The 18,353-nt window shown below is 42.1% G+C and overlaps 1 protein-coding gene and 1 non-coding gene across 15 annotated transcripts in view; both read right to left on the reverse strand.

Annotated features, from left to right (window-relative positions):
* Positions 1-18,353, reverse strand: part of Usp54 (ubiquitin specific peptidase 54) — a 112,196-nt gene that overhangs the window by 29,859 nt on the left and 63,984 nt on the right. For 8 of the 14 annotated variants that reach the window (XM_045137196.1, XM_045137201.1, XM_045137192.1 and 5 more), the window contains exons 4-15: positions 15,917-16,051; positions 13,091-13,204; positions 12,873-12,955; positions 12,621-12,686; positions 12,329-12,434; positions 12,074-12,220; positions 8,852-9,001; positions 6,015-6,183; positions 4,394-4,564; positions 2,920-3,051; positions 2,357-2,737; positions 990-1,215 (exon numbers count right to left, since the gene is read on the reverse strand). In XM_045137196.1, the coding sequence (XP_044993131.1) occupies positions 990-1,215; positions 2,357-2,737; positions 2,920-3,051; positions 4,394-4,564; positions 6,015-6,183; positions 8,852-9,001; positions 12,074-12,220; positions 12,329-12,434; positions 12,621-12,686; positions 12,873-12,955; positions 13,091-13,204; positions 15,917-16,051 (1,880 nt within the window). The remainder of the gene's footprint in view (positions 1-989; positions 1,216-2,356; positions 2,738-2,919; positions 3,052-4,393; positions 4,565-6,014; positions 6,184-8,851; positions 9,002-12,073; positions 12,221-12,328; positions 12,435-12,620; positions 12,687-12,872; positions 12,956-13,090; positions 13,205-15,916; positions 16,052-18,353) is intronic. The other 6 variants (XM_045137199.1, XM_045137198.1, XM_004657919.2 and 3 more) reach the window with 3 other exon arrangements.
* On the reverse strand, positions 660-767 carry LOC123455869. Its single transcript, XR_006634183.1, has one exon. It is a non-coding gene; the product is annotated as a U6 spliceosomal RNA (small nuclear RNA).

The raw sequence follows: 18,353 nt of genomic DNA on the forward strand, positions 1-18,353 counted from the left end.
ATTTAAATTTGTTTATTTTTATTTATTTGAGAGCGACAGATGAAGAGGCACAGAGAGACAGAGAGAGAGAATCGGCACGTCAGGGCCTCCAGACATTGAAAACGAACTGCAGACGCTTGCACCCCCTTGTGCATCTGGCTAACATGGGTCCTGGAGAATCGAGCCTCAAACTGGGGTCCTTAGGCTTCACAGGCAAGTGCTTAACCGCTAAGCCATCTCTCCAGCCCTAGTAAATGTATTTAATAAGCATATCCTCATAAATATTAGTTTTTTCTTACTAATCATTTTCTGAGGCAGGGATATCATTAGGGAATATTACTATGCTGAGCAAATACTCTATCCACTGTGCTACATCCCCAACTCATCTTATTCAACTTCTTTTTTTTTAATATTTCATCTTTATTTATTTGAGAGGAAGAGACAGAGAGAGGGAAAGAGTGGGCATCCTGCCACTGCAAATAAACTCCAAACACATGTGCCACCTTGTGCATCTGGCTAACATGGGTCCTGGGGAAATCAAGCCTCAAACCAGGATCCTTAACCTTCACAGGCAAGCGCTTAACCACTAAGCCATCTCTCCAGCTCTATAGTATAATTTTAATAACCATATTCCTCATTTTGCACATGGGATCACTGGACTTATTCAACCTACATGTCTGAAAAATGAGGAACATTTCACAAATTTGCAAGTCAACCTTGTTCAAAGGGCTATATTAGCCTTCTCTGTACTGTTCCAACTTTGGTAAATGTGCTACTTAAATAAGCACTAAACACTGATGTTGATAACATTACACCTAGTACTTGAAAAGGAGAGTGCTCTTCTCAAGTATTTTTGCTCCTTCTTCCAGCAGAGGGTGCTGCTGCTACAGAAAAGTTGGTAGAGCATAAAACCATCCCTCCACTGTCTTAAGCCACAGCTCAAAGTTCTAAGTAGGTGACTACTCACATTGCTTCAGGGAACAGCAGCATTATTAAAAGCCAAACAATACCTGCAGACAGTCAAGCTCTCAGGCAGGGATGCATCCAAGCTGACAGGGCTGCTGCTGTTCCTCTCACTGCTCTCGTAGCCAGATTCCATTCGCTGGATGAGGCGAGGATGTTGCTCTAAAAGAGAGCCTGGCCGACCTGGGCCCCAGGGCTTGTCCTGGGAGCTTGATCCAGCTTTAATGTCATACGCAGGTGGCTTGCTTACTTCATCTGGTGTAAATTCTTTAGCTATCCCGATCAAAGAGCAAGTATGAAAAAGAGGTAGATTGAGCATTTGCTTAAATCAAGACCTAACTAACCCCTCCCTCCAGATACACACTCACTGAACTCATATCCCCCTCCAAAACAATCTGTCATTAGGAAGAGGGATATGGTTCCTTGGATATTGCTGTGAACAATGAAGACTAGAGTTTGGGTCCCTAGCATCCATGCAAAGCTGATCATTGTAGCACAAATGCCTATAACTCCAGTACCTGTGACAAGACAGGAGGTAGAGAGAGGAGAATCTGGGAAGTTTGGGGGCCAGCTACTCTGTCAAGTGCAGCAGCAAACAAGATGGAAGCCAAGGACCAACACTAGATTATCCTCTGACTACATGCATAATGTGGCACGTACATGCCTCTCTCTCTAAATCCCTCCTTCCCTCCCACCCTCTTTTTCTCTTACACACACACCAAAAAAAGAAAAAAACCTGACATGAGTGAAAATGCTTTTGCCAGGTGTGGTGGTTTGAATAGAACAGATGGCCCCCAATATATTCAGTTCTTTATTGTTTGTAGTTTGCATCTGCTGGCTACCTGGCTGAAGGCAATGTCACTGGGTGATCTTAAGGTGTGGTGGTGGGTTTCCAATTTCAATCTAAAGATATGCAAAGTGTGCCTAGCTGGAGTTCATGAAGTGTGCTGTGGCTTTTGACCTTTAGGCTTGTGCTTCTGTCTGTTTGGGCCTGTGAAGGCAGGCCAGCTTCTTCTGCCATTATGGAACTTCCCCTGGATCTTGTAAGCTTCAATAAATTCCCTCCTCCATAACTGTGCCTGGTCTGAAAGTTCATCTCAGTGAACCTGAAGCTGTCTGCTACACCAGGTCTATCAGGAAACTGTGGATTTTTTAAAAATATATTTTTATTTACTTATTTGAGAGAAAGAATGGGCATGCCAGGGCCTCCAGTCACTGCAAACCAACTCCATACACATGCACCACCTTGTATACCTGGCTTATGTGGGTACTGGGGTATAGAACCTGGGTTCTTAAGCTTCCCATGCAAGTACTTTAACTGCTAAACCATCTCCCCAGCCCCTAAACTCTGGATTTTTAAACACATAAATCAACTTTATTTGAAAGCCCAATTCTTCCTTAATTATTTCCTCACCTGAATCCTCAGAAAAGGGGCTAAGCTGAGTATAGCCACAATGTTTCCTTTTGTCCTTACTAAAAATACTGTCAATATTCAGAGACTCTCGTTTGGGTCTCCATGTTGGGCGATACTTGCTGGAAGAACTGGATTTTGACTCACTGCTTGTACTTTCTATTTCCCAGTCATGAGAGTGTACAGACAAGGTCCGAGGAGGTTTCCTGTCAGGCTGGTCTCCTCCCCTCCCCGCAAAGGAAGAAGCCACATTGGTTTGAGGAGCCAAGGATGGTCTGTTGTGGATGATATTACTGACTGTCTCTTTGAAGTCCCTCAGTCTGCTAGTGCTGCTGGATAACTTGGAGGCATTTCTAGGAGCCTGTTTCTCTTTCAATGTTTCTCCTAAAAAAAAAGACACAGAGAGAGAGAAGCAAATATTTACATTTCAAGTGATGACAAATGTCGAAATCCTAAATTTCAGAAAGCAAGGAAAATCCCTTTGAGCAGAAAGGAGAAAGAAACAGTCTGAAGTATGAGCGGAGTTTAGCAGAGGAGATAGAGAGAGAGTAATGCAGATGGCTTGCCTTCGCTGTGGTATCCTGAGGCCTGTGGCTCGTCACCTTTCTTTCTAACACGGCCAGAGCTCCTCTTGCGCTCTACTAGGGACCCTTTCTTTGATGTGTGTTTCTGGTTACATTCACTATCAGTCAGGTGTCCTGAAAGAACAAGGAGATGGGAAAAAGCTGGTTTCTGCAATAGTTCTCTATCCTCTTGAGAACATAGTCTCCCTTTAGAATTTGTGGCAGTAGAACACATTTAGTATACACATGGATCAGAAACTGTAGGGGCAGAACTATCGTATTGAAGTATAGGAATCTCTGAGTAGATAAATGGTGAGAAGCTCAAGTAGTTCATGGTAGCTTCGAAATTCACTGTTTCCTTGACAATCATTAGTCTCGAACTACACGAATCTTTCCTAGTGACCCAGAAGGACTAAGGATATGTTGCTTGGTAACTTTTGTTTGTTCTTATGATACTGAGAAATCAAACCCACAGCTGATATTTTCCTTCTGTACCATATATTGATTTCTCCCACTATACAGGCACAGGTGCATTACAGATTAATAGAACAATCCAAGATTTCTCCTATATGGAATGCACAATAATAAGCAGTCCATCTCTTCTTCAATTGCACTTCTGTCCTACAGAAACCAATCAAGACGATGAGCAAGTGACACTCACCCACACATATACATTCTATTAAAGCCCTTCACTAAAGACAAAATCTAGCATGATAACAAGGCTAGGTATAAGATGAAGTAAAGGGCTTTAATAGGAAACAATGGATCAAAAGGATAGCAAGACAAAGACAGACTTCAGAATAATCACATGACCATAACATTCCTGGTCCTTGCTGACAGAAGGAGGCATGCAACGGAGCATCACCATTCATTCAGACTATCTCTTTCCTTGCTTCTTTGTATTCCAATCAGTCATCCAAAGTCTGTACCCTTTCTACCTTGCATGGCAAACATTTCTCACTTTCCCCAGGTTTTTGTTTTTTTTTTAATTTACTTTGGTTTGGTTTAGTTTTGGTTTTGGTTTTTCAAGGTAGGGAGTCAGTCTAGCCCAAGCTGACCTGGAATTCACTATGTATTCTCAAGGTGGCCTCAAACTCATGGCGATCCTCCTACCTCTGCCTTCCGAGTGATGGGATTAAAGGCATGTGCCAGCCACCATGCCCGGCTACTTCCCAAGTTTTTGTTAAAATATTTTATTTTTTCTTATTTATTTATGAGAGAAAGAGGCAGAGAGAGAGAGAGAGAGAGAGAGTGTGTGTGTGTGAATAGGCTTGCCACTGCAAACGAACTCCAGACACATATGCCCCCTTGTGGATCTGGCTTTACGTGGGCACTAGGGAATCAAACACAGGTCCTTAGGCTTTGCAGGTAAGCACCTTAACCTCTGAGCCATCTCTCCAGGCCCCCTAGTTTGTTTGTTTTTTTTCCTAAGTAGAAATAAAATCAAGTAAGCAAGGTCTTCTGTGTAAGTCCCTACCTGTGTCCCGACTGCTCTGGGACATGGAATCATTCTCCACATTATAGATGACTGTTCCCTGAGAATCAGAAGAGAAGTGACTGACCACAGACTCATGGTGAAAGTGTTTGTAGGGATAGCTCTCCGTTGAAGAATCTGTTCGAGTGTCACTTGAGATGGAGGGCTCCCTCCCTGGGGGAAGGAGGAGACATATAGGCAAAAGTGAGGGAGGAAAGAAAGAACAGTAATGGAGATGAGGAGAAGAGATGACTATAGTTAAGGACCATAATTCAAAAATTTCCTAGAAGGAAACATGAGAAGAATATGCCAACACCTAACTTCCCAGTAATCCAGACACATACGATTCCTCCCACCCCTGCCCCGACCTTGGTGAAGCCCTCACTTTCCTGCCACTGTGAAAAAATGAAGTTTCTAGAAAATCTATTGGGGAGGAGGTGAGCAGAAGAAATGAAAAAGTTGTGAGAAATAATACGATCTATTCAGATGGGAAGTTCCAAGTCAACCTACCATATGTACCAGTTGTTCACCTCCACTATAATCTTCCCATACTGTCATAAATGTCACTTTATGTACATTTGAATAGCTGAGAAATTATAGGGCTGTCATTCATCTTTCACATGAATTAGTCTGGTAGAAGGCTTTTTTCTGAAGCTGAGCTGAGCTAAGCACAATAGGACAATGACAAATGGGTGTTTGACTGCAGGGAGAAGCAGTGCAGGTCTGAGTAGAATACAAAACAGCAGGAAAATTGCTGGGTGTGGTGAGGCTGAGGCAGGAGGATCACTGTGAGATGGACGACAGCATAGGCACATAGTGAGTTCTAAGATGTCTGTGCTAAAAAGTGAAACACTGTCTCAAAACAAATGACAGAGAAAGAGAGGGAAAGAAAGAGACAGAAAGGAAGGGAGGGAGGGAGGGAGAGAAGGAGGGAGGGACACACACATGCACACAAATGCATACACAGGACCAAGCAGGAAAGAGAAGCAAAGGAGGGGAGGAAAGACTTCAAAGTCAAAAACCTTCTGTTCAAAAAATACACTAAGAGCCAGTCCTAGATCCACAAGAGAAGAGTGAAAGAATATTCTTCTTCCCCCTTCACAGAAATCAAAACCAAACTACTAGGGCTACAACTGGCTATCAAGCTGAAAAGCATTTCTATATGAAAACATGATATAAATCCTAAATAAGTAACTTAGAAGTAAACAATTAAGCTGAGGATTATCACCATGTACTTAGGATTTCAAAGCAAAACTCTCATCTGCCCCAAAAAATGAATGGCTTTGTAGTAACTCATTATTTCTTAACCACATAAGTCACCGTTAAACTGATAATAAAAATCAATCCTCTTCAATAATATTTGGAGGCTAACTTCTGAAGTGACGCTTAATCAGTTTTGTATCTGTCAACAAGCACAATTTTCCTCTCACTTTTAGGTTGGTGCAAATTAATCTGGTCAACACTTGCAATCTTGTAGCACTGCAATCTGAAGGAAACAAAGCCTGAGAGGGAGGGGTCAGATTTCCGCACAAGTCTGCACTTCTCTCTCATGGCAAGGAGATCAGTACTGCTCAACATGGAAGTATGAGTGGGGAGGGAAGAGGGTGAGAGTCAGATTGCTTACCAGAATCTTCACTATCATAGCATGTCCTGCTGTACAACGGGAACTGAGCTTGGGGAGGCAGGTCCTGGGTAGATACCGGGGTACCCTGGGGGTCAGCATAAAGCAGCAGCAGAGGCTGGTAATGACCCTTGATGCATTTGGTTACCACATCCTTCCATTTCGGGCCAATCTGAATCAGAAACACCAAAACATTATACTTATGCTTCACATCCATTCAAAACCCACCTTCCCATTGTACTTCCTAAACAAAATAATTGGCTAGAGATGACAAAAATGACCTTAGACCTAAATTTACTGACTTTCTGTCAAATCTTTTTTATTTATTTTATTTTTTTGGTTTTTCGAGGTAGGGTCTCACTCTAGCCCAGGCTGACCTGGAATTCACTATGGAGTCTCAGGGTGGCCTCGAACTCATGGCAATCCTCCTACCTCTGCCTCCCGAGTACTGGGATTAAAGGCATGCGACACCACACCCGGTTTGTCAAATCTTTTTTTTAAAAAACCCTTTTAGAAAGCATTAAAATACTATGACAATGTATGAATCCAATTATTTTTATTTTTGTGAAAAGAATTAACTTGGTTTTGAAATATGAATAAGAGCTCTCAAAGGTGGATATGCTATGTGAAGGAACTTGTCCTCGTGACTTCTTTTTATAGATATCAGATTAAAGTCCTCATTTAAAATTTGCACTTCCACAGTTTTCAACTAATTTAAAATCCTCTAATTTATGAACTTGAAAGGCAGGCAGGAACTCTGTGGCCTTGAAACAAATGACTGTCAAATTCAAGAGTTCGCACAAGGCAGGACATCAAATGTCAAGCTGCTTAGAATAGACAGCTGACCTCTCACCCTTAGCCCTGTGATGGATTCCGCTCTTTGAGCACAGTGCAAAAAGAGAGACAGAAGAGCCATGTAAACAGCAATCTGACCCAATTTCCATCTCCTACCATCTCAAGCTCGATCCAGGCATATTTGGAGATATTAGCTGTGCTCTGCCAGTTAAACAACTAGCATCATAAAAGATGTTCCCCAAACTTAAACTGACTTAGCATTATTTTAATTAAAGCATGATTCAACTGGTTTCACATACAAATTTTATTTAATATTATAAGTATGTGTCAAAAAATCCTAATGATTAAATAATTTAAGTACCTCATTATAACATCCCACAAAAAAAAATCACATAAAAGAAAAGAAATAAGGTCATGAGACAAAGACTTTACTATTTATAAGAGAATGCTTTAAGTACACATATTAATAGTTATCAGTACTCATAGCTGCTAATGTGATCACAAGGGGCTTCTTAGTTGATGTAGACCAACTAAACCATTTTATTCAGAAAGTCCATGGCTTAGACAAGAGCTAGTTTCTGGCTCTAAGTATCAACATTTTCCATTTTCCCTACACTATCCTAAGAAGCATGTTATCCTGATAAAAACATTTGACAGAAATTATACTAGAAGAGTAAATAATTTATAACAACCTTGAGAGAAACTATCTCTGCATAATGCCAAGATGTAAAATACTGACCTTTATGTTAACCATGTAACCTAATTTTTCCAGATCTTTTTCCATGTAACCTAATTTGAACATTGTATTATTCCTGCTGAAATCAATCAATTAACAAATAAAAGATGCTTTGCCAACCCTAAATACAGAGTTTTGTCCAATGTCTGGTGAGGGGATTCAGAGACAATAACAAATGATATACTCTGCTTATCCTCAAAGAACTAAACATTTATTAGAAGATACCACATTAATTCTCTCATAAATTTAACAATTAAAAGCCAGGAGTGACGGCTCTTGCCTGTACTCCCAGCACTCAGAAAGCTGAAGCAATAGGATTGCCACATGTTTCAGGCCAGTCTGGGCTACACAGTGAGTGCTGGGTAGCCTGGACTACAGAGTGAGACCCTGTCTCAGAATAACAACAAAAAATGATAACAACAATTAAGCAGGTGAGTAGATATAAAACTTCAAAGTATATCATACAATTCTAACTATAAAAATAAAATAGTTGAGTGTGGTGGTGTACCCCTTTAATCCCAGCACGTGGGAGGTTAAGGTAGGAGGATTGTTGTGAGTTCAAAGTCAGCCTGAGACTACATAGTGAATTCCAGGTTAACCTAGGCTATCGTGAGACCCTACCTTAAAAAAAAAGAAAAATCAAAGAAAAAGTAGACATTTTCTCATTACCAACCAGAATTGTATTTGTCTTTTCTGTAATGTTAAGCATGACGTTGAAGACACCTTTTCTTACAGCCTGGGTGGAAGAACACTGACCTCACAAGTGGACTGATCCTGAGAGTTACTGTTTTGTCTGGATTGACCTGCTAGTTTACAACTTTTATAAATCAGAGGAATGTACCTTCATAAGTTTGTTTAATTGAAGTCGTCTACTTGTAACAGGAGAGACAGACACATAACTATTTGAGGTTACAAATTACATCTTTGATAAGGGAAATGGTTTCATGAGATGTATACAGTTGCTATTGAAATGTAACTCTAGCCAGGCATGGTGGTGCACGCCTTTAATCCCAGCACACGGGAGGCAGAGGCAGGAGGATTGCCATGAATTCAAGGCCACCCTGAAATGACAGAGTTAATTCCAGGTAAGCCTGGACCAGAGTGAGACCCTACCTCGAAAAACCAAAAAAAAAAAAAAAAAAAAAAGTAACTCTATATATTCTATATGATTGTAAATATTTTATACAATACAAATAAAATATTTTTCTATTATAAAAAATCAAAGAAAAAATAAACACTGATGATAAGTTAATATCTTTGCTTTTGGTGTCAGTCAGCATATCCTTCAAGAGGGCTATAATGTTCTCACCTCCTTGACATGAGCATCATCAAAATACATCCATTTGCGGATTTTAGTTTGAAAAAAAAATGTAGAATAATGTTTGCCATAATAGCAGATCATTCCTACTAAGTACAGTTCAGATTGCTTGGCCCGGTCATCTGTGACTCTGAAAAACAGCTGCAGGAAAAAAACAAAAAACAAAAAAAACAGCAATCAACATTTCTATTTTATTTTATTTATTTGATTTGATTTGATTTGATTTGATTTATGAGAGAGAAGGGAGGAGGCAAATAGAGAATAAGCACACCAGGGCCTCCAGCCACTACAAACAAACTCCAGACACATGCACCATCCTGTGCATCTGGCTTTAAGCGGGTCCTGAGGAATCAAACAGGGGTCCTTTGGCTTTGCTGGCAAACACCTTAACCACTAAGCCATCTTTTTTTTAAGATGGGGGTCTTCTTTATAGCTCTGGCTGGTACTCACTACATATAGCCCAGGCTGGCCTCAAACTTGTAACAATTCTCAAGCCTCAGCTTCCTTAATGCTGAGCCTGTAGGCATTCACAGAACATTTCTTTATTTTGTTTTGCTGAAACAGAGCCTCATATAACCTAGGTTGGCCTCAAATTCACCACATAACCAAGGGTAACCTTAAACTTCTGACTCTCTGCCTCTCTTAACTTCCAAAGGCTGGGAATACAGGTAGGTGCATCTGGTGGTCATCAACACTTCTTCATGAAGGTATGGAATTGTTTCTCCTCCCCTTGATCCAAGATAATTTTGATAGTCTAGATGATTCGCTGAAGTAAACACAAAAGCCAAGCCTGTCAAACGGTCTTTGTCAATAATTATGGAAGTTGTCAATTAAAAACAATAAAATTAGGGCTGGAGGGATGGCTTAGCAGTTAAGGTGTTTGCCTGCAAAGCCAAAGGACCCAGGTTCGATTTCCCAGGACCCACGTTAGCCAGATGCACAAGGGGGTGCACATGTCTTGAGTTCATTTGCAGTGGCTAGAGCCCGGGCGCGCCCATTCTCTCTCCCCATCTCTCTTTCTCCCTCTTTCTCTCTGTTAAATAAATAAATAAATATTTTTTTAAAAATTAAAATTCTTTTTAAAAATGGGGGGGGGTGGGCTGGAGATTATGGCTTAGCGGTTAAGCGCTCGCCTGTGAAGCCTATGGACCCCGGTTCGAGGCTCAGTTCCCCAGGTCCCACGTTAGCCAGATGCACAAGGGGGCGCACGCGTCTGGAGTTCGTTTGCAGAGGCTGGAAGCCCTGGCGCGCCCATTCTCTCTCTCTCCCTCTATCTGTCTTTCTCTCTGTGTCTGTTGCTCTCAAATAAATAAATAAAAAATTTAAAAAAAAAATGGGGGGGGGAAGAGGCCAACAGTCTGGAGACTAAGGCAAAAGGATTATAAATTTGAGGCTAGCCTAGCCTACATAGTGAGTTTCTGTTCAGACCAAAATAAGAGTAAGGAGAGAAGAAAAGCAAAAAACCTAAAAAGGCAAAAAGCAAGACAGATATTGTTGAGTAAATTCTCAAGTGATAATGGTTCTTATACCTTTCAATATTTTCTTTCTGGGGCCTAACATAAGAGAACCAGAGAAGCCAGGCGTGGTGGCACACACCTTAATCCCAGCACTCAGGAGGCAAAGGTAGGAAGATCACCATGAGTTTGAGGCTACCCTGAGGCTACACAGTTTATTTCACATCAGCCTAGACCAGACAAACACTACCCCAAGGGTGGTGGAATGGGTGAAGAAGAGCCAGGAAATTTGAAAAGTAAAACATTATCTAGTTCTCAAATTTCAAAGGTTTTTTTTTTTCTGCTGGCCTCATAAATATAAACACCGTCCTACGCAGAGGCTGAGAAAGCTCTTAGAGGAAGCATTTACAGGCCAGGTGCAGTGGCAGTGCACGCCTTAATCCCAGTACTAGGGAAGCAGAGGCAGGAGGATCACCATGAGTCTGAGGCCATTCTGAGTCTCCATAGTGAATTATAGGTCAGCCTGGACTACAGTGAGACCCTACCTTGAAAAACAAACAAACAAAAACAAAAAAGAATAAGCGCTTACAGCTGTGTGAGCTAACAGCATCCCCACTCCTAGGTGCTTGCTTAGCAATGCCCTGAACATTAAGAGATAGACAAAATTATTTGAATAAAGCGATTCTGGACTTGAGCAACTTATTTGGTGGAGATAATAATTTTTTTAAAAATCAGAGTTGTAGAGATGCCTTATTAATTAAAGTGCTTGCCTGAGAAGCTAAGGACCCAGGTTCAATTCTCCAGTACCCATGTAAGCCAGATGCACATGGTAGTGCAGGTACCTGGAATTCGTTTGCAGTGACTAAAAGGTCCAGTGCACCCATTTTCCCTTTCTCTCTCTTAAATAAAGAAATATAAAATATTTTTTAAAAAACAAACCAGGAGCAGTACAAAACACACATATATAGTACAGAAATACCTTTAAAAGATTTTATGATGGAAAACCAACCTACTCCCATCAGATTTCTTGCAAAAATCAAAAAGAAGACCCCAAAGAGTACATCGACTCTGAGTCGTTGGCTTCAATGAAACAAAAAAAGACTCTCCTAGGCAGAAACCCATACAAACAAAACCAGCCTTTCTGGTTCTTCTAGAACAGAAGGAAAACACCAGCTGCACCTCCTCTACAGCATGGAGCTGATAAGACCTAGTCTGACATCTTTTCCCCTGTCTTCTGAAATCAATACACAGAAAACTTTTAAACCACTTAATTATCTTCCAAGCTGTCTCACTGCCTTCTAGACCGAAGACTCCTTCAACAAAACTCTGACTAAATTTCATGCTCTTGAGCTCAGGCCACCCATCTTTTACCTCCTTCAGTACCCACAGCAGTTCTACTCACGACTGCTCACTCTTTGAATCTTACCACCACCCATGGTTAAACACACTACCATATACCATATTAGTATAAACTGACAGATGGGTAGAGCATACAGTAATTCTATAAATTAATTGACTTTTTTACTAGTAGCTAAGCTCTGTCATCCTGTCCTTTAAGACCAAAGTTGTGCTATTTCTTCCACAAGACTCTCACAGAGGAGCTAGGTGAGTGCACACATGTGGCCCATGTATCTCCACACAAACACAAGCATCCAAACCTGTACAGTAACTGTCACAGAGAATATACATTTTGTTCAATTCTTGAACAATGCTAAGACACAAGAACTCTAAGTTATAGATAAAGGCAACTGATACGCACATCGCCTAGCTTAAGGCAGGTGCCCAGACTGTGAATGACATCCTCTGCCAAGTCCGAATGGTCTGAATCCCATACCAGCCCAATTGTGATAATCTGTGGTGCATTCATCAACACCCGGCGAATGCGGATCCTCTCTCCACAGTTGCTCTGAAATATATAAGGTAGGTCAACATGTTTCCACCTGGCTCTGCCTCAATTCTATAGAGCCAAGGTTTTCTCTCTTATCTTGAATCCCACACAACTGAACTTACTTACCGGACAGTTCCGCAGGTCCCCCATTGTGCTGGCATTCTGAAGCAGCTCACCAAACATACTTGGTGAAGGCTTTTCTCGCTTTTCTAGCATACAAATAGCCTGATTGCTTCAAAATGGAAAAAAGAAAGAGGGTCATGGGAAAGCTGTACTGAGTTATGGCTAAACAAAGAAAACAAGAAACATTCATGCAAACTCCTGACTCACACAGTTGATTTTCTTCCTCTGCCCACTTTACCACAGCCCCTTGTCCTGACTAGCCTCAGTGTCCCACAAACACAGTGAGTGCCTCTACCTGTCCCAAAATCCAAAGCTCATAGAATCCCCATTTTTCCTCCCACTTTGCTGGCCAGTACTGAGCCTAAGAAAAAGGGAGGATAGGAGAAGGAAAAAGGAAAACAAACGTTATTTTTCAACAACTCTTCTGAGATCCTGAAATATTGCACAGACTCAGCAATAAGGACATAACTATGTGGTGGCCTTCAGTTCAAACCCAGTTAACTGGAGCAGCACCCAACAGTACAGTAAGGAATTTTGTAAGACTCACCACAGGGAAGTAGTAGAGATGTAATGCACCATCTGGATGAAAGGCAGCGGGTCCGAAGTGGCACCACAGCTAGTACATACACACTGGGCCAGGAGAAGAAAGGAAAACCAAGCAGCCAGAGTCATGAACTGTTTTGGACCCACTTAAGACCCTACATCCCAGGATAAAGGATTCTCCAAGAAACAGTCTAAGAAGAGATGGAGATAGATAGGGTTCACCTGCTCAAACAGTGTCATTGCAAATTTCTGGTGAGAAATGCAGTGTTGGGCAGTACATATATCCTCTTTGGTTTCATCAGCAATGTGGAAGTGAATTCTCATCAGGAGATTTTCCTAACAGAAAAAGAATGAAGATAGTATTCCAATAACATTTAATAAACAAATGAGCAAAGAAATAACAACCTTCCTAAAGTTGGACTAACTCCTATTTTCTAACCTTTAAAAAAAATTAAAGCCAGCTGGGCATGGTGGTGCATGTCTTTAATCCCAGCACTCAGGAGGCAGAGGTAGGAGGATCGTCATGGGTTCAAGGCCACCCTGAGACTACATAGTGAATTCCAGGTCAGCCTGGGCGAGAATGAGACCCTACCTGGGGCGGGGGGGAGGGTAAAGCCAACAAATAGACATAAATGCAATCTATCATTTATTCAGATTTCACCTGTTTTAAATGAATTCATCTGGTTCTGAAGCTCTGTGCAATTTTGTAACACGTATAAATTACATACCATCACAATCAAAATACAGAACACTTCCATCACCACAAAGCTCCTTTATGCTATCTCTTTACAGCATTACCTATCCATCTACTTTTCCTAACCCTAGCAACCATGAATGTGCTCTCCCTATGTATCATTTTTTCATTTCAAGAACATTCATTGGCTGGACATAGTGACACATGCCTTTAATCCCAGCACTTGAGAAGCAAAGGTAGGAGGATTGCCTTGAATAGTCTCAAGCCAGCCTCAGACTACATAGTGAATTCCAGATTCCAGATCAACCTGGGCTACAGTGAGACCATATATATATATATATATATATATATATATATATATATATATATATATATATACACACACACACACACACACACACACACACACACACACACACACACACACATATAAAAGGCTGGAGAGATGGCTTAGCAGTTAAGGAGCTTGCCTGCAAAGCCTAAGGACCCAGGTTTGATTCTCCAGGTCCCACATAAGTCAGTTGCACATGGTGATACATGTGTCTGGAATTCATTTGCAGTAGCTAGAGGCAATAGCACGTTCATCCTCTCTCTACCCCCTTCCCCCATCTCTAATAAATAAATAAAAATAAATCAGGGCGGGGGGAACAGCCAGGCACAGTGGTACACGCCTTTAATCCCAGCACTCAGGAGCAGAGGTAGGAGGATCGCCATGAGCTCAAGGCTACCCTGAGACTACAGAGTGAATGCTAAGTCAGCCTAGGCTAGAATGAGACCCTACCTCGATAAACAAACACAAATTCATTGTATAAGAGCTGGGGAGATGGCTCAACAGTTGAAGGTGCTTGCTTGCAAAACTTGGCAGGCTGGGTTCCATTCCCCAGTACCCACAAAATGGCACCTGAGTCTGGAGTTCATTTACAGTGACAAGAGGCCCTAGCATGCCCATTCACTCTCTCTCTCATAAATAAAATAGTTTTTGCTGGCATTTTTTTGAGGTAGGGTCTTGCTCTAGGCCAAGCTGACCTGGAATTCACTATGTTGTCTCATGCTGACCTCCAACTCACAGTGATCCTCATACCTCTGCTTTCTGAGTGCTGAGATTAATATTAAGCCAAAAGACCCAGGTTCAATTCCCCAGGACCCAAATAAGCCAGACATACAAGGTGGCACATGCATTTGGAATTTGTTTGCAGTGGCTGGAGGCCCTGGTGTGCCAAGTCTCTCTCTTTATCTGCTTCTTTCTCGCTCCTCTTTCTCAAATAAGTAAAAATTTAAAAATTAAATTAATTAAGTTCATGGTGGCTTAAATTTTAAAAAAATTTTTAATTTATTTGCAGGGGAAGGGTACCAGGCTCTCTTGCTACTGCAAAAGAACTAAAGACACATGCACCACTTTTTGCATACAATACATTTTGCATCTGGCCTAACATGGGTGCTAGGGAATCCAACCTGAATTGGCAGGCTTTGCAAGCAAGTGCTTTGAACAACTGAGCCATCCAGCCCTGAATTTTTTTTTTTTTTTCAGACAGCACCTCTTGTAGCCCAGTGTGGCCTGTAACTTATTATAGAGGCAAGCCTGGCCTTGAGTTCCTGACCCTCCGCCTCCTTAGTGATGATTACGAGTGTGTAGCACCACACACAGTACCACAGACAGTCTCTGAAGTCTCACAGATAGGCCACAGAGTTCAGAAGAGTTGAAGTTAGCACTTCTGGCCAGGTGTGGTGACACATGTCCATAAGCTAGCACTCAGGAGGCAGAGCAAGAGGATCCCTGCAGCTCTATGGCCAGCCTGGCCAACAGAGAGAGTTCCAACTCTGCAAGGGCTGCAAAGTGAGATCCTGCCTCAGAAAACAAGAGTTAAAACCTTCTTTTAAAATACTAAAGCTGTCTATATTCTATAGCACATTATACTCCATACTTATTATCTTTAGAAATAGAGATGTGCAAGAAACTGTGGTTCCTAGACCAACAACACCAATATCAGCATCACCAGGGAACTTGTTAGAGATGGCTAGCCGGGTTATCACTGGGCCTTATCCCCGGTTACTGAATCAGAAACTCTGAGAGTCCAGTCCAGCAATGTACTATAATATGCCTTGACTCTTCTGAAGGTGATAGCCACTACTTTAGGCAATGGCAAGCACTAAACTATCATAAGCCTGAAGGAAAAGAACAAACCCACTTGGCAATTCACATGCAGTAATATAGATTCTCAAGCTCTGAGAAGCTAGAGAAACTCCTAGTTCTAACTACAGAGATGAGGGCACAGTTAATTCCATCATAAAGCAGGCACTGATGGAAGCTATCAACAGTCCCACCCCTTTCAAAGAGGGCCAAGGCCAGCACTTACAAAGCATTCTGCAGCATCATCCATAATTCCCAGCTGGAAGCGTTGTTCATCCTGGAAAGTCTTTGCCAGGGCACTGCGGAGAGTGTCAGATGGAAGCACTTTCTCGCTGCTACACTGAAACTGGTTAAAGATCCCCTGTAGAGAAGAGGTAAACGAGAGCAAAGATACACCGCTGTGTCGAGGCTTCCACACAGCTTATTCTGCAACACTAGCACATCAGGCTGATAGCTGTGGAAGCAAATGCCTTTCCCAAGGGCTGATATGCAGGCAGTCAGGAATTTAAAAACTCAAAATTGGGCTGGAAGATGGCTTAGTGGTTAAGGCGTTTGTCTGCAAAGTCAAAGGACCCAGGTTCGAGTCCCCAAGACCCACGTTAGCCAGATGCACAAGGGGGCGCACATGTCTGGAGTTCATTTGCAGTGGCTGGAGGCCCTGGCGTGCCCATTCTACACCCTCCCTATTTCACTCAAATAAATAAAAATAAAAAATATATTTTAAAAGGGCTGGAGAGATTGCTCAATGGTTAAGGCACTTGCCTGTAAAGCCCAAGGCCCCAAGTTCAATTCCCCAGTGCCAACATAAAGCCAGATGCACAAGATGGTATACTTGTCTGGAGTTTGTTTGCAGTGGCTAGAGGATCTGGTACACCCATTCTTTCTTTCTCTCAAATTAATAAATAATAATAATTTTTAAAAAAGAATCAGCATACTTGGGCTGCAAGGCCACTGAGAAATCCTGCTGGAACTAAGCTGATAACCTCCTCCATGTAGACCAGCTGACAGAAAGCTGGAAAGAAGCCATTCTACATATAGTTCAGTGAGAGAAAGATAGCACCAGTGAAGATACTCAGCAGTGGACACTGCAAGCCTTGTAATTGGCCAGGCAGCCCAAATGAGCCAACAGGTGCAATAGTGGCAAGTCCGTCATGGTGGAAACCATCTGCCCTCCAATTGGACTGCAGGCCCACTTCATGGGGGGAAACACATCCCTGATACTGAGAACCTAAAACAGGGGTAGTCATGATCCCTAGGGGTGTAACATCTGATGATGTCTGGAAAAATGTGTATACTATGCTTATCAAACTGCCCAGTAAGCACTTCTCTTAATATTTATACCCTTATATTAACGCTACTCTCACTTTGGGTAGAGAATCTTCTCTTTTCAGATGGCAGTGACCTTGGGATGACTCAGAAGGTATCATAGTGCTGGAAAGAAGTGACTGGAGTACTGAGTAACATCTCGATCACACCTTCCAAGGCTCAGGGTCTAATGCGGAAGAGGTGGCAGAAAGAATGTAAGAGCCAAAGGAAGGGTAGGACTCCTTACAACATGCTCTCTCCAGACACAAAATGGCCTGGATATCCATGACCTCACCGTGCCTGACACTACCTACACAAGACCATCATAAGAGGAGGAAAAGACCATGATATCAAAATAAAAGAGAGACTGATTGAGATGGGGAGGGGATATGATGGAGAATGGAATTTCAAAGGGGAAAGGGGGGGTATTACCATGGGATACTTTTTATAATCATGGAAAATATTAAAATTGAGAAAAAAAAAAGAATCAGGATGAAGGGAATGATGTGTGCTAATAGATGCTACCTGAGCACCTTAGAAAAGCCCATTCAGGAACTATAGACAGATGATGCAGCAGCTAAGGCGCTGGTTTGCAAAGCCAAAGGACACAGGTTCGATTCCCCAGGACCCACATAAGCCACATGCACAAGGTGGCACATGCATCTGGAGTTCGTTTGCAGAGGCTGGAGGCCCTGGCATGCCCATTCTCTCTCTGCCACTCTCTGTCTCTCAAATAAATAAATTCCATACACACACACACACACACACACACACACACACACAAATGCATATGCACTTTTTTTTCCTTTGGTTTTTTGAGGTTGGGTCTCATTTTAGCCCAGGCTGACATGTATGACATGACACTCTGTATTCTCAGGCTGGCCTCAAAGTCACAGTAATCTGCCTTCCTCTGCCTCCCAAGTGCTGGGATTAAAGGCATGCACCACCACGCCCAGCAAAATAAAATTTTTTGTTTATTTTTATTTATTTAGCAACAGAGAAAGAGAGAGAAAATGAGCACACCAGGGCCTCCAGCCACTGCAAATGAACTCCAGACGCATACACCCCCTTGTGCATCTGGCTAACATGGGTCCTGGGGAATCAAGCCTCGAACCGGGGTCGTTAGGCTTCACAGGCAAGCACTTAACCACTAAACCATCTCTCCAGTGCCAAAATAAATATTTTTAATAAATTTTTGTTTGTTTGTTTTTGTTTTTCCCGAGGTAAGGTCTCACTCTAGCTCACAATGACCTGGAATTCACTATGTAGTCTCAGGGTGGCCTCAAACTCAAGGCAATCCTCCTACCTTTGCCTCCCAAGTGCTGGGATTAAAGGCACATGCCACCATGCCCAGCTTA

This window comes from Jaculus jaculus, chromosome 18, assembly GCF_020740685.1.
Source record: "Jaculus jaculus isolate mJacJac1 chromosome 18, mJacJac1.mat.Y.cur, whole genome shotgun sequence".
Lineage (NCBI taxonomy): Eukaryota > Metazoa > Chordata > Mammalia > Rodentia > Dipodidae > Jaculus > Jaculus jaculus.